The sequence below is a fragment of the Oncorhynchus keta genome, chromosome 11, assembly GCF_023373465.1.
Source record: "Oncorhynchus keta strain PuntledgeMale-10-30-2019 chromosome 11, Oket_V2, whole genome shotgun sequence".
Taxonomy (NCBI): Eukaryota; Metazoa; Chordata; class Actinopteri; order Salmoniformes; family Salmonidae; genus Oncorhynchus; species Oncorhynchus keta.
In genome coordinates this window covers 20,736,362-20,753,574 of record NC_068431.1, presented here as the reverse complement: position 1 = coordinate 20,753,574, position 17,213 = coordinate 20,736,362, and the positions used below count along the sequence as shown (strand labels likewise).

Sequence of the window (17,213 nt, the reverse complement as noted above, 5' to 3'; positions counted from 1 at the left end):
GCAAGCATTTGTAGTTGAGCATTTCCAGTCAACAGGCCAAATTTCATCAGACATCCAAATGTCGAAAGGGGGAAACTTCAATGTTGGTCTACAGGGCATGACTTGTAAAGGTAGTAATTTATCTTTAGGCTTTGAAGCAGTGTTTTGCGCATGAAATTAAATGTATGATGACGTGCACTTTCTGCAGTGTTTGTAACCAGGGGTTACATTTGGGATGGAACATACTGCATGATGTAATGTCATTTGCATCTTTCCCCCGCTACCAGAATATTATGTGTGACCCAAATTAATACATTTCTTAAATTCTTGCAAACCCATATCCAATATCTATTTATGTGTATAGTGTACTGTATAGTTAACTTGCAGGTACACACATAAAAATACTATAGTTTACTATAGTATAAATACTATAGTTTACTATAGTATAAATACTATAGTTTAAAAGCTATTGTGTGTGTATATACTCTAGTATTTACTCAAGATTTTTTGTGGACATTACTGTAGGATTCACTGTAGTGTTTTTTTAATGGATATTACTGTAGTATACTATAGTATTTACTGTTATTTTTGCAGACATTACTGTAGTATTTGCTATAGTGTTTTTGTTTTATTATCTTCTAGTTAGAAGTTTCCTTGAGGAAACCTACTGGACAAATACTAAAAGAGCACATTTTCCAGGAAACACAATAATATGGGAACACAATAATATGGTCTATACTTGGCATGTGGGTTTCTCACTCATGGCTGGCACAAATTGGTTTATTTAACCGGTTGAGAGGTTTTTTTTGTCACCCTTAGTGAACAAAACTCAGAGAAAATACATATCACATATTGTTGAATTTATTATGGATTTATTATGGATAAATTAATAAACAATATCCCCATTTAAATAGAATTGAGTCTAGGTAAACTTATACTCTGTATGTTTAATAGACAATATGAGTTCATAAGAAGAAATTGTGTGACAGGAGAAAGGAGTAATAAAACCATTCCAACTGGGCAGGAACAAATGGTTTGTGGACTGTGTAAACACATAAGGTCGTTAGCCTATGGTTGACCCAACATGAAACTTAGCTCTGGGGTTTTTAGATTAGGCAGTGAGTGCATTCCTAGGGTTTCTGTTAATTAAACCTGTCAGTTCAGTGGTGATCAATAATGTTGAGGGGTCAAAAGTTATCTGGGAGTGTGTTAGTAAGATAGAATGAACTTTTCACCTTACTTTGTCCTGTCGAGGGGGGGGGTTCGGTTAAGACAGTGAAATGACGTCATGATCTGTATTTAAACTAATGCATGTGTTTGAGTGGGAGCGCGCTCCGAGAATAAATTCTATTACCTATTATTTAGAGACTGGTCTGCGTCTATTTTATGCAAACAAGAAATCTTACAAATTCTCATAAAATAGATGAAGGGCTTTCAATTGATGAAAGCACATTGGCATAATTAAATTATACTAACAATATGGCGTTCCACAAGGTTCGATTTTGGGTCCGATACTGTTCAGTTGATATATGTTACCCCTTGGCAGCATTATCATAAAGCACTGCATTTATTTTCACTGCTATATTTCTGTGTCACCAGAGTATTCTAGCTCCATGGATAAATTAGACTTAGTGATTTAAATGTTTGGATGCTCACAACTTCCTCCAAGACCAGTCCTCCTCAGTGGCGCAGTGGCGCAGTGGTCTAAGTGTTAGAGGTGTCACTATGGACCTGGGTTCAATCCCAGGCTGTAGCATAACACATAACTGTGATCGGGAGTCCCATAGGGCAGTGTAGAACTGGCCCAGCGTCGTCAAAGTTACAGGAGGGTTTGGCCGGGGGCTTTACTTAGCTTGTTGCTCTCTAACAACTCCTGGTGGCGAGCCGGGTACCTGCCACAAGGTTGTCAGTTGAAGACTGTTTCCTCCGACACATTGGTGTTGGCTGCCTTCTGTGTTAAGAAGTGTGGTTTGGAGGGTCATGGGGGATGCATGACTCGAGTTGGGGAGAAAAAAGGGGTTAAAATACCCCAGAAAATTGTTTAAGCCAAGGCTCAGAAAGAATCTCGTTGAACATTTTAATTCATGGGCAATAAAGATAAAACACCAGGTAAAAAAACCTAGGTGTTATTTTAGATTGTAAAAAAAATTTTGAATCACACATTAGCAATGTGATCAAAATAGCTTTTTACCACCATTGACAACGTGCGGCCGTTTCTCTCTCAGGGTGATGCATCAATGCTTTTATTACAAGCAGGCTTGACTACTGTAATGCTCTCCTGTCTGGTCTACCCAAGAACGCCATTGGTTAACTGCAAAACATACAGAATGCTGCAGCACGGGTACTGACCAAGACCAGATGGAGAGCACACATTACACTGGTTTTAAGGTCTCTGCACTGACTGCCTGTGAGTTTTAGAATTAATTTGAAGATTATTCTATTGTTTTTTAAATTAATCCACGATTGTACACCCCAATACATGTCAGACATGCTTTTAAGTTATATACCCAGTAGGTCCCTCTGGCCTTTTAACCATCCCAAAGCCTTGGACCAAGAGGGATGGAGAGGCCTTTAGTTATTATGCCCCCAGCCTCTGGAATAGCCTGCCAGAGAACCTGAGAGGTGCTGAAACTGGATATAAACTAAGCAAAAAAAGAAAATGTCCCTTTTTCAGGACCCTGTCTTTCAAAGATCATTCGAAAAAATCTAAATAACTTCACAGATCTTCATTGTAAAGGGTTTAAACACTGTTTCCCATGCATGTTCAATGAACCATAAACAATTTATGAACATTCACCTGTGGAACGGTCGTTAAGACACTAACAGTTTACAGATGGTAGACAATTACGGTCAGAGTTATACAAATTTAGGACACTAAAGAGGCATTTCTACTGACTCTAAAAAACACCAAAAGAAAGATGCCCAGGGTCCCTGCTCATCTGTGTGAACATGCCTTAGGCATGCTGCAAGGAGGCATGAGGACTGCAGATGTGGCCAGGGCAATAAATTGCAATGTCCATACTGTGAGACACCTAAGACAGCACTACAGGGAGACAGGACGGACAGCTGATCATCCTCACAGTGGCAGACCACGTGTAACAACACCTGCACAGGATCGGTACAGCTGAACATCACACCTGCGGGACAGGTACATGATGGCAACAACAACTGCCCAAGTTATACCAGGAACGCACAATCCCTCCATCAGACTGTCCACAATCGGCTGAGAGAGGCTGGACTGAGGGCTTGTAGGCCTTTTGTAAGGCAGGTCCTTACCAAACATCACCGGCAACAACGTCGCCTATGGGCACAAACCCACCGTCGCTGGACCAGACAGGCTAGCAAAAAGTGCTCTTCACTGACGAGCCGCGGTTTTGTCTCACCACGGGATCGATTTGGAGGTGGATGGTCCATCGTGGTCTGGGGCGGTGTTTCACAGCATCATCGGACTGAGCTTGTTGTCATTGCAGGCAATCTCAACGCTGTGCATTACAGGGAAGACATCCTCCTCCCTCATGTGGTACCCTTCCTGCAGGCTCATCCTGACATCACCCTCCAGCATGACAATGCCACCAGCCATACTGCTCGTTCTGTGCGTGATTTCCTGCAAGACAGGAATGTCAGTGTTCTGACATGGCCAGCGAAGAGCCCAGATCTCAATCTCATTGAGCACATCTGGGACCTGTTGGATTGGAGGGTGAGCGCTAGGGTAATTCCCCCCAGAAATGTTCTGGAACTTGTAGGTGCCTTGGTGGAAGAGTGGGGTAACATCTCACAGCAAGAACTGGCAAATCTGGTGCAGTCCATGAGGAGGAGATGCACTGCAGAACTTAATGCAGCTGGTGGCCACACCAGATACTGACTTACTTTTGATTTTGACCCCCCCTTTGCTCAGGGACACATTATTCCATTTCTGTTAGTCACATGTCTGTAGAACTTGTTCAGTTTATGTCGCAGTTGTTGCATCTTGTTATGTTCATACAAATATTTACACATGTTAAGTTTGCTGAAAATAAACACAGTTAACATTGAGAGGGAGACGTTTCTTTTTTTTGCTGAGTTTATTTCAAAGAGATCGTAAAACACATGTTTAGCTTTTCCTCTTTTATCTTGTTTGTTGTGTAGTAAATATTTTTACTCTATTATTTTCATTTGTCAAATAAAGCCTGATTTGAAATTGGGATATGGGGGAGGGGAATGGATGTGTTATATGCAAATTAAATATCAAATCAAAGTTTATTTGTCACGTCCCCCGAATACAACAGGTATTCACCTTACAGTGAAATGCTTAGTTACAGGCTCTAACCAATAGTGCAAAAAAGGTATTAGGTGAACAATAGGTAAGTAAAGAAATAAAAACAACAGTAAAAAGACAGGCTATATACAGTAGTGAGGCTATAAAGGTAGGGAGGCTACATACAGACACCGGTTAGTCGGGCTGATTGAGGTAGTATGTACATGTAGATATGGTTAAAGTGACTATGCATATATGATGAACAGATAGTTGCAGTAGCGTAAAAGAGGGCATGGTGGGTGGCGGGACACAATGCAGATAGTCCGGGTAAACATTTGATTACCTGTTCCGGAGTCTTATGGTTTGGGGGTAAAAGCTTTTGAGAAGCCTTTATGTCCTAGACTTGGCACTCCAGTACCACTTCCCATGCGGTAGTAGAGAGAACAGTCTATGATTGGAGTGGCTGTGGTCTTTGACAATTTTTAGGGCCTTCTTCTGACACCGCCTGGTGTAGAGGTCCTGGATGGCAGGCAGCTTAGCCCCAGTGATGTACTGGGCTGTACGCACTACCCTCTGTAGTGCCTTGTGTTCAGAGGCCGTGCAATTGCCGTACCAGGCAGTGACGCAACCAGTCAGGATGCTCTCGATGGTGCAGCTGTGGAACCTTTTGAGGATCTCAGGACCCATGCCAAATCTTTTTAGTTTCCTGAGGGGGAATAGGCTTTGTCATGCCCTCTACACGACTGTCTTGGTGTGTTTGGACCATTCTAGTTTGTTGGTTATGTGGACACCAAGGAACTTGAAGCTATCAACCTACTCCACTACAGCCCCGTCGATGAGAATGGGGGCGTGCTCGGTCCTCCTTTTCCTGTAGTCCACAATCATCTCCTTAAGATGTCAATACAGTCTATAGTGTGTGTATATATACAATGTTTTATTACAGTTTAATACAGAATTATATAGTAAATACTACACATGATCGAGGGCTACTACAGTATGTAGTATAGTATGCTACAGATTTCTAAAGTATGTCCTGTAGTATTATATTTTTTTTTATGTGTGTAGGGTTGCAAAATTCAAAAAACATTCACAAGTTTTTCCGAAATCCCAGTTGGAGGACTCACAGATTTCCTTCTTATTCCCTCCTGATTCCAGGAATATTCCAACCGGGATTTTGGGAAAACCTGGAAATTCTGGAAAAGTTCAATGAATTATGCAACCCTAACTGTATAGAAGACTACTGTAACACCTCCCTCTCACTCAGCACAAAGCATGGTGCGAGAAGGAAAGGAGCCATACCCTATATTCTCAAATGGCACCTTAATCCCCAACAGTGCACTACTTTTCATACTACTTTGGTCAAAAGTTGTGCACTTCACAGAGAATAGGGAAAGAAACCATGCCATTTGGGATGAAACCTATGAGACAGCCAACTGTATCTTCAATTCTGATTCAAATCCAACCATGGCAACTCGGACGGAAGCTGTCAATTTGAATGAGCTTGCACTTTCTATTCTGAGGAGAACATTGAAGATGAAAAGAAATTCAGCAACTCTGAAATATCCTGATGAAGGTATTTGCCAAAACACTTTGGTTTTAGCAATAACATATGAATTTTTCAAACATACCTCAATTTCTACTACTGAGTTGCTGAATATGTTTTCATCTTCATTTTGCTGTGCATGCACCTTGGTTTGAAAGCACAGCACCACCCTGTTTCTCTCAATCTCTTTCCTTCAACCCTCTACCCATCTTCTCTTTTCTTTCTGTCTCCCTCCCAGGTTGGTGAGTGGCATTCGGAGCACGGTCTGTCCATGGAGAGCAATATCAACATCCTCATCATGGCCGGCACCATCTTCAACACCACCCTCACCATCACCACCATCTTGGTGAGTGCATCTTTTTTTTCCGCCACACTATTTCAACGTTTGCAGGGGTGTATTCATTAGTGCACACTGTAGAAAAAGGTTTTGCAATGGAAAGCGAAAACAACCATTTCTTATTGGACAAGTTCAGGTAGTCCCGCCCCGTTTCAGCCTGTTTGCTTTCGCTCCTAGTGAACACGACACTGTTTTTGGCTCTACTACTTGTTCCTTCTTCTTGTTTTTAATCCATCTGCCAACTCAATTAAGCACAAGCATACCAAGTGTTCCAGACGCTTTCACCGTTGACCTCGGTAGATGAGAGACTGGCGTTTCTTCTTATTTGAGGTACAACCTAATTGGTGCCCTTAAAAAAATATAAATTCCTCAAGGCTCATTCTCCATGGACTCTGTCTCTTCTTCATTTGCGTTTGCTTGACCTGGTCCACTGGGTATGAAATACCGGCGCATGACTAGAATTTTCTCATAATTTTGTTACATGGAGACAGAAAAATTATCAAATGAACCCTTCAATCAACTATAGATTCAGCCAGAATACTGTAGTTGGTAGCTACTGTTTTTAATTGGTAGACACTGTGTGTGTGTGTGTGTGTGTGTGTGTGTGTGTGTGTGTGTGTGTGTGTGTGTGTGTGTGTGTGTGTGTGTGTGTGTGTGTGTGTGTGTGTGTGTGTGTGTGTGTGTGTGTGTGTGTGTGTGTGTGTGTGTGGCATTGCTATTTGGTTGTCTTGGCTACATACATAGGCTTACTGTACATGTCCTTCAGCTTGCATATTGATTGACTTGCACAATAGAACCAATAGAATAGTTACGAAACTGCTGACCCCACCCATATGGCATCCCAGGCAACCTGAAGCAGGCTGCTTCATTACCTCAAGTCTCAAATGAACACAGGTGGGAAATGTTGAGTCATTATCTTAATGAAGTGAGTTAAATATATTGTGAATTAACGACTGTGTGTGGCTCATTAAGGGATAACTGAGAGAGAAACGCATTGGCTCAGAGCTTTAATAAAGCAGCCTAGTCAGAAACTGATGGAAACACAGAGAAGAACTGAGGGAGGCCCAAGGGAGGGCATGAGTCATGGTCGAGAGACCTACGAATCACACTAGCACAGTTAGCCTAACACACACACACACACACACACACACACTCTCCCATTCTCTTTCTCTCACAGACATGCATACACACGCACACACACACTCCCTCTCTCACAGGCATGCACGCATGCGCGTGCGCACACACACGTGCACACCCACTCTCCCATTCTCTTTCTCTCACAGACACGCACATACACTCCCACTCTCTCTCTGACACAGACATGCATACACACGCACACACTCCCTCTCTCTCACAGACACAGGCATGCACATGCACGCACACACTCTCCCATTCTCTTTCTCTCACAGACACACACACACACTCCCACTCTCTCTCTGACAGAGGCATGCACACCACACACCACACAAGGTTACATCAGTTTGAAGCCACTTGCAAGATAGCTATTATTTGGTGCTGAGTCTGAACCATGCAAATACACTCAACCACAATACACACATTCATATTCAGAGTGTTAATATTCACATGTACAGGGTTGCAGGTTTGATTGCAAGGCTTCGAGCTCCAACAAGCAGGATTAAGTGAAATAAAATTAGGAAAATAGTCAATAATATAACAACAATATAAATAGCACTAACATATCTAGATGAAACATGGATTGTAGATTATTCCATGCATCTGGTGAACAAGAAGAGAAGGCAGTCTTGCCTAATACTGTGACTGTCCTGGGAACTTTAAGTAGCAACCACCTAGCAGACCAGGTATGGTAACTGCTGGTGGTGAAGGAGACCAGACTACAGAGTAGTTAAAGAGGGAGTTTACCCAAAAGGGCTTTGTAGATGAACACATATTTGTATCTTTCTGTGCATATAAAGTGAGGTCCAACCTACCATTTGGTACAATGTGCAATGGTGGGTGAGTGACTTGGCATTTGTAATAAAGCGCAAGGATACATGATAAACAGAGTCCAGTCTCTGTAAGACGGAGGAGGTTGCATACATATACAACAAATCACCATAATCAATTACAGAGAGAAGTGGCCTGAACAAGCTTCTTTCTAGCCATAAGCGGGAAGCAAGCCTTATTACGAAAATAAAAAAACAAATTTCAATTTAAGCTTTGTCACAAGATTATCCACATATCAACAACTGTGACAGTGATGGATGTTGTTTTGGTGGGGGAGAGGGCATGAGGAGAAAGAATGTCTATTAGGGGAGCAGCAGGTAAGGTAAATGAGAGTTGAGTGTGTGGGCGGGCGGGTACATTTCCATGAGGGGGAGTAATGAGGGGTGAGGGAGGGTCCATAAGGGGAGTAGTGGCTATTCAGCAGCCTAATGGTCTGCAGGGTCGAAACTATTGGCCAGTCTTTCATTTTTTGCCATGATGCTCCTGTACTGCCCCCATCTGAATGATTAAAATGGGGATAACAGGACATGGCTTGGGCGCTGGGGTCCCTGATGACCTTGTTGGCCTTCCTGTGACACCTGGTGCGTGGGGTTAGACCATTTCAGCGTCTCTGAGATGTGTATGCCAAGGATTTTGAAGCTATTGACCAGCTCCACAGCGGCCCCGTTGATGAGGATGGGGGTGTGTCCAGCCTGGTTCCTCCTGAAGTCCACAATCAGCTCCTTTCTTTTGCTAACGTTGAGGGAGAGGTTGTTTCCCTGACACCATGTTATCAGAGTACCTATCTCCTCCCTTTAGGCTGTCTTGTCATTGTTGGTGATCAGGCCTACTGTTATATCGTCAGCGAACTTGATGACGGAGTTGGAACTGTGTGAGGCCACGCAGTTGTGGGTACAGGGATTACAGGAGGGGACTGAGGACTCAGCCTTGTGGGGCCCCCGTGTTGAGGACCAGTGTCGAGGAAGTAATGTTGCATAGGAAGGAGTTCTGACCCAGGGTTCTGAGCTTTGTATTGAGTTTATAAGCCACTATGGTATTGAAGGCCAAGCTGTAGTCGATGAGCAGCGTCCTCACATAGGTATGCATTCCTTTTGTCCAGGTGTGTAAGGGCAGTGTGCAGTGCAATACTATTGCATCATCCATGGATCTGTCAGGGCGGTAGGCGGATTGGAGAGGGTCGAGCGTGTCGGGGAGGGAGGAGTGATATGGTCTTTGACTAACCTCTCGAAGCACTTCATGATGACGGAAGCACTTCGTGATGACACACCAGTGCATGCGAATTCACGTTAACACTTGCACAAACTGCCTCCCCCTGCACACACACACACACATCTCAGCTTGCACCAGTCTGATGCCCCTTCATGCAGGAGAACCCCTACGTGATGCTGAGGTCCGAACACCAGGCCCTGGAGGGCAACGAGCGCTACGAAGGATTTTGTGTAGACATGCTGCGAGAGCTGGCCGAGCTGCTGCACTTCAGCTACCGTCTGCGGCTGGTGGCGGACGGCGTGTACGGCGTGCCCAGTGCCAACGGCACCTGGACGGGCATGGTGGGTGAGCTCATCTCTAGGGTGAGCACTGAGTGAGTGTTGCAGTGTGATTGTGGCAAAAAAATCTTCTCCCTCTCTATTCACTTATGTTTGTATAGTAAGGGTAAGGTGATGTCTTGATGTCACAGGTACTGCAGTCACAAGTTATACCACCTGTAGGTAGTAGAAGATAAATTATATAAAAACCCTGTTGTAGTGTTATTGTTTCATACCCAGCCATCACCTGTGTCTTATGACGTCTCAAAACATGGTGATGGCTGAGTATGTTTTTGCTGATTACACAAGATATGTTTCCTACTCATCCTCCTGAAATAGTCATTGGAAGGGGATTGTCCTTTAAAGATAACATTCCAAATAACGGATAATAAACATACATTAATGTTAGGATCCAAACAAGATATCTTGATTTTTAATTGAATCTGAATGAAGAATCAAGATATTGTGAATTAGCTGTTGAGGTGCAACAGCCTTCAGAAAGTATTTATAACCTTTGACTTACTCCACATTACAGCCTGAATGCAAAATGTATTAAATATGTTTTTCTCACACATCTACACACAATACCCCATAATGACAAAGTGAAAACATGTTTAGACGTTTTTGCAAATTTATTGAAAATGAAATACAGAAATATCACGTTTACAGAAGTATTCACAGCCCTTTGCCATGACACTCCAGATTGAGCTCAGGTGTATCTAATTTCCTTTGACCATCCTTGATGTCACTACAACTTGTCTGGAGTCCCCTGTGGCCAATTTCATTGTTTGGACATAATTGAAAAAGAAACACACCTGTCTATATAAGGTCCCACAGTTGACAGTGCATGTCAGAGTGGAAACTATACCATGAAGTCCAAGGAACTGTCTGTAGAGCTCTGAGAAATGTGCTTCATCACAATTCTTTCTGGGGAAGGGTATAAAACAATTTCTAGTGTGTTCAAATGTTCTAAGAGCACAGTAGTCTCTATCATTGGGAAATTGAAAAAATATGTTACTACCCAGACTGTCTAAAGCTGCCCACTGACCAAACTGGGCAACCGGGCAAGAAGGACCTTGATCAGGGAGGTGCTAAGAACCCAAACACCAACCCTACTGTGAAGCATGATGGTGGCAGCATCATGCTATGGGGAAGTCTTTCGGCGGCATGGACTAGGAGACTGGTAAGGATAGAGGGAACAATGAATGGAGCCAAACACAGGCAAATATTTAATGAGAACCTGCTTCAGAGTGCAAACGACCTTTGACTGGGGGCAAAGATATACGTTCCAACATGACAATGACCCCAAGCATACAGCCAAAGCAATGCATCAATGGCTTCAGAACAAGAATATGAAAGCCCAGACTTGAATTCCCATTGAAAATCTGTGGAAAGACTTGAAGATTGCTGTTCACCACCGCTCCCCATCTAACTTAAAGAAGAAAGTCCCCAAAGCTGATACAGACAACCAAGATGGCTCAATGCTGTAATTGCCGCCAAAGGTGCTTCTACAAAGTATTGACTCGGGTGTTAATACTTATGTAAATGAGATATTTCTGTATTTAATTTTCCACAACTTTGCAAAAATGTCTAAACATGTTTTCACTAAGTCATTATGGGGTATTGTGTGTGTAGGTGGGTGAGAAAAACCCCAATGTAATCCATTTTGAAATAAGGCTGTAATAAGTCAAGGGGTATGAATACTTTATGAAGACACTGTATACATTGCAGTATATAGTTGATACCGTCCACCACTCCTTCCAATTTTTGTAGAGAAATTCCAATTTGGAGAAAAATTTCAGAGTTGAGGGAAATTCAGATTTAAGGATGTGACGGAGGATAAAGAAGAGAAGGACGGGGACGTCAGTAGGACTTTGTCCTCTGCCTCAATCTCTCCACTTATTGGCCCAGGTCTCTGTAATATCACTGAAGCCTTTATGGACACATCCTTTAATGAGCAGACCTGTGTTCAAATACTATTTTAAATCATTTCAAACTCTTTATCTTTGCTTGAATGAGTTTGCCTGGTGCAATGGAACCAATAGAATAGCCCCAAAACTGTAAACCCTGCCCATCTATGATCACTAGGCAGGCTAGAGCAAACTCTCAAAGTATATGAACATTTTAAAATTGTATTTGAACCCAGGTCTGATACTAAGATCTATGGGGGTCACTGCTTTGCACTTTCATTTGCTACCCACTGTCCAATGGGAGGCCATGGGAATTTTTACTGCCTCATGGAAACTGCACTAGGGTAACAGTATGGCTACGCCCCAAATGGCACTTATGGGGCCCTGGTAAAAAGTACTACACTACATTTGAAGTCAGAAGTTTACGTACACTTAGGTTGGATTCATTGAAACTCGTTTTTCAACCACTCTACAAATTTCTTGTTAACTAACTATAGTTTTGGCAAGTCGGATAGGACATCTACTTTGTGCATGACAAAAGTATTTTTTTCAACAATTGTTTACAGACAGATTATTTCACTTATAATTCACTGTATCACAATTTCAGTGGGTCAGAAGTTTACATACACTAAGTTGTGCCTTTAAACAGCTTGGAAAATTCCATCATGGCTTTATAAGCTTCTGTTAGGCTAGTTGACATCATTTGAGTCAATTGGAGGTGTACCTGTGGATGTATTTCAAGGCCTACCTTCAAACTCAGTTCCTCTTTGCTTGACATCATGGAAAAATCAAAAGAAATCAGGCAAGACCTCAGAAAAAAAATGGTAGACCTCCACATGTCTGGTTCATCCTTGGGAGCAATTTCCAAATGCCTGAAGGTACCATGTTCATCTGTACAAACAACAGTACGCAAGTATAGACACCATGGGACTACGCAGCCATCATACCCCTCAGGAAGGAGACGCATTCTGTCTGAATGTACTTTGGTGTGAAAAGTGCAAATCAATCCCAGAACAACAGCAAAGGACCCTGTGAAGATGCTGGTGGAAACAGGTACAAAAGTATCGATATCCACAGAAAAACGAGTCCTATATTAACATAACCTGAAAGGCCGCTCAGCAAGGAAGAAGCCATTGCTCCAAAACCGCCATAAAAAGCCAGACTACGGTTTGCAACTGCACCTGGGAACAAAGATCATACTTTATGGAGAAATGTCCTCTGGTCTGATGAAACAAAAATAGAACTGTTTGACCGTCATGACCATCATTATGTTTGGATGAAAAAGGGGGAGGCTTACAAGCCGAAGAACACCATCCCAACTGTGAAGCATGGGCGTGGCACATCATGTTGTGGGGATGCTTTGCTGCAGGAGGGATTGGTGCACTTCACAAGATAGGTTGCATCATGTGGAAGGAAAATTATGTGGATATATTGAAACAACATCTCAAGACATCAGTCAGGAAGTTAAAGCTTGATCGTAAATGGGTCTTCCAAATAGACAATGACCCTAAGCATACTTCCAAAGTTGTGCAAAAATGGCTTAAGAAGTCACGGTATTGGAGTGGCCATCACAAAGCCCTGACCTCAATCATACAGAATTTTTTTCGGCAGAACTGAAAAAGCGTGTGAGCAAGGAGGCCTACAAACCTTACTCAGTTACACCAGCTCTGTCAGGAGGAATGTGCCAAAATTCACCCAACTTATTGTGAGAAGCTTGTGGAAGGCTACCCAAAACATTTTGATCCAAGTTAAACAATTTAAAGGCAATGCTACCAAATACTAATTGAGTGTAGGTAAACTTCTGACCCACTGGGAATGTGATGAAAGAAATAAAAGCTGAAATAAATCATTCTCTCTACTATTATTCTGACATTTCACATTCTTAAAATAAAGTGGTGATCCTAACTGACCTAAGACAGGGACTTTTTACTAGGATTAAATGTTAGGAATTGTGAAAAACTGAATTGAAATGTATTTGGCTAAGGTGTATGTAAACTTCTGACTTCAACTGTATATAGGGAATGAGGTTCCATTTGGGACACAGCTTATGTATATACTGTATGTGTTCTATTTGGCACGTGTATAATGCTGCCACAGGAATGTAATAGATGGTCATGGTGGTTATGATGATGAACCTGATAATTGCTTTGGCTTTATTTATTTGAATGGTTTTAAGAATGAGCCAAGGAAACTTTGTTTCACCCCTCTTCATCGATGAATGGGTTGTTTTATAAGATTTTGACGTCAGTCCAAGTATCAGTAGAAACATTTTGAAATGTTTTGAAATATAAACCATGCCTCAAGGTCCACTACACTGCTGGATTGTGTTTTATTCGAGCATGCAATGGAAACTGTTTTGCAACAGAAAATAAAAATGAAAGTTTATTTTTGGGCAATTATAGGTAGTCTCTCCCTGTTTCAGTCTGTTTTCTTCCATTTGATGCCAAATGAACATGACCCTGGTTTTCATCTGTCCCCTGTAATTAGGGACTAATTCAGAATTAGGTCACCAAATAAATGAATTCTCTGGCCAATTAATGACATAAATTAACTTACCAGGGAGCAAAGATCACCGGCTCTACTTAGATTCTTGAGGCCTGGATTTTGAATAACCTTCTACACACATTTAGCAGACACTTTTATCCAAAGCGACTTAGTGGTGCATTTTTCTGTGTGGGTGGGCCCCAGCAGGAATCGAACCCACAATCCTGACGTTTCATGTGCCACTAACTGAGCCACACAGGACCAGTTTGTCGTATTTACCTTTCACTAACTGCAGTAGGCTAACACTGCAGTTGGCTAAATGTTATCTCTTCCAGAAAGCTGACCTGGCTGTAGCGGGGCTCACCATCACCTCAGAGAGAGAGAAGGTCATTGACTTCTCCAAACCCTTCATGACCCTGGGCATCAGCATCATGTACACAGCACACATGGTGAGACACACACACACACAAAACCATGCTTAGAGAACATGTTAAACAATGGTAACCAACTTTAGTCCAGGAGGAAATATAAAATGAAGTTGCCCCTAGACTCTGATCTTGGGTCAGTTTTTTGCAGCTGATCCTAGATCAGTTCTCAAACTGTGTGCAAAAATATTTGAGACTCAAAATTGAGCTCAGGTGCATCCTGATTCCATATATTTTTATTTATTTAACAAGGAAAGTCAATTAAGAACAAATTCTTATTTTCTATGACGGCCTACTGGGGAACAATGGATTAACTGCCTTGTTCAGGTGCAGAATGACAGATTTTTATATTGTCAGCTCAGGGATTCTATCCAGCAACCTTTCGGTTACTGGCCCAACGCTTCAACCACTAGACTACCTGCAGTCCCCATTGATCATCCTTAAGATGTTCCTACAACTTGATTAAAAGTCCACCTGTGATAAATTCAATTGATTGGACATGATTTTGAAAGGTACACATCTGTCTAAATAAGGTCCCACAGTTAACAGTGCATGTCAGACCAAAACCCAAGGCATGAGGTCGAAGGAATTGTCTGTTGAGCTCCGAGACAGTATTGTGTCGAGGCACAGATCTGGGGAAGGCAAATGTCTGCAGCATTGAAGGTCCCCAAGAACACAGTGGCCTCCATCATTCTTAAATGGAAGAAGTCTGGAACCACCAAGACTCTTCCTAGAGCTGGCCGCCCGGCCACAGTTCCCCTTTGGAGATGGGATAATCTTCCAGAAGGACAACCATCTCTGCAGCACTCCACCAATCAGGCCTTTATGGTAGAGTGACCAGACTGAAGCCACTCTTTAGCAAAAGGCACATGACAGCCTGCTTGGAGGCACTAAAGGACTCTCAGACCATGAGAAACAAGATTCTCTGGTCTGATGAAACCAACATTGAACTCTTTGGCCTGAATGTCTGGAGGAAACCTGGCACCATCCCTACGGTGAAACATGGAGGTGACAGCATCATGCTGTGGGGATGTTTTTCAGCAGCAGGAAATAGGAGACTAGTCAGGATCGAGGGAAAGATGAACAGAGAAAAGTACAGGGAGATCCTTGATGAAAACCTGCTCCAGAGTGCTTAGGACCTCAGGCTGGGGCGAAGGTTCACCTTCCAACAGGGCAAGGACCCTAAGCACACAGCAAAGACAACGCAGGATTGACTTCGAGTGGCCCTGCCAGTGTCGGGACTTGAACCCAATCGAACATCTCTGGAGAGACCTGAAAATAGCTGAGCAGCATCACTCCCCATCCAACATTACAGAGCTTGAGAGGATCTGCACAGAATAATGGGAGAAACTCCCCAAATACAGGTGCGCCAAGCTTGTAGCATCATACCCAAGAAGACTCAAGGCTGTAATTGCTGCAAAGGTGCTTCAACAAAGTACTGAGTAAAAGGTCTGAATACTTATGTAAATGTAATATTTCATTATTTAACTTTTTATTTTATTTTTAATATCGACAAACCTGTTTTGCTTAGTCATTATGGGGTATTGTTTGTAGATTGATGAGGGGGGGAACTATTTTAATCAATTCTAGAATAAGGCTGTAGCATAACAAAATGTTGAACAAGTCAAGGGGTCTTAATACTTTCCGAATGCACTGTATGTATATATATATTTTTTACTCTTCTTGTCATAGAATGCATAAGGTACAATTCAAAATTGGGCAGTGCATCATCAGTTCCTCTTGTCATGTTAGTCATTGCATACCTTAGAGAGCTATTTATAACTTTTCAGAAATGTCCAGATCAACTAGCCCATGTCAGCTAAAGTTTTACTATTTTTTTTATTTTTTATCCCATATATATTGTCGCAATTTTTTTGTCACTTAAATATCACATCAATTCACCTTATACATGACAAAATGTGTAGAATTGTAGGAAATACGGTTTAAACCTGTAAAATTTTACACAATTCTTGAACCGTACTTGTGCCCATGGAAATAGACGTGACTATGTTCCTCATTGCTGTAAGAGGGGCCCCGAGTGAAAAAGTTTGGAATCCCTGTCCTAGATCATATTGCAACTTCTACCCGGAGCATCCTGGAGAGCCTACAGGTAGTGCAGCCTTTTCTTCTAGCCTAGTGCTAACACACCAGCTTCGAATCATCAACTAATTCTCAAGACCTTGATTGGGTGAATCCAGTGTGAGAGTTCTGGGGTGGAACACAACCCTGCACACCCTGAAGCTCTCCAGGACCAGGGTTGGTGACAATTGGGCTCTCCAGGTTGGTGCCAACTGTTGTAAGTGGCGCTAGATCATAAGACTGACTCATAAATGTAATATATGACTATGCTGAAACTTTGAGTGTACCCCAATTGATTGTTTCTCATCAACCATATCAATGAGTGAATAGAACTATCCTGGCAACTGTTGAATCTCCATGGAATTGCTTTATAGCCTGGTGGATCCAGACTGAACATTACTTTCACTATTTGTTTCACTCCGCTTATCAGTCTGGCTTCAAAACAATAGATGGGCGAAGTGAAAACATAGTGAACGTAGGTACTGTCCAAGCTAAATGATTTATGTTCCTGCTTCTTTAGACACGTCGACCAGGCTACTGGTCCTTCCTAGACCCATTCTCTCCAGGCGTATGGCTCTTCATGCTGCTGGCCTACCTGATCGCCAGCTGTGTGCTCTTCCTGGTGGCCAGGTAAGTGTGCAGCTCAACACTGACACCTACAGATGCGGTAATACTGTACAGTTGAAGTCGGAAGTTTACATACACTTAGGTTGGATTCATTAAAAATATTT

The 17,213-nt window shown here is 42.4% G+C and overlaps 1 protein-coding gene and 1 pseudogene across 2 annotated transcripts in view; one reads left to right on the top strand and one right to left on the bottom strand.

The window, feature by feature from the left end:
* LOC118390656 (glutamate receptor ionotropic, kainate 4-like) overlaps positions 1-17,213 on the top strand; it is a 79,555-nt gene that overhangs the window by 56,310 nt on the left and 6,032 nt on the right. The window contains exons 9-12 of one of the 2 annotated variants that reach the window (XM_052529688.1): positions 5,995-6,102; positions 9,426-9,608; positions 14,314-14,427; positions 17,003-17,112. In XM_052529688.1, the coding sequence (XP_052385648.1) occupies positions 5,995-6,102; positions 9,426-9,608; positions 14,314-14,427; positions 17,003-17,112 (515 nt within the window). Of the gene's footprint in view, positions 1-5,994; positions 6,103-9,425; positions 9,630-14,313; positions 14,428-17,002; positions 17,113-17,213 lie in introns of both variants that reach the window. The other variant, XM_052529689.1, reaches the window with a different exon arrangement.
* On the bottom strand, positions 624-673 carry LOC118390803 (uncharacterized; annotated as a pseudogene).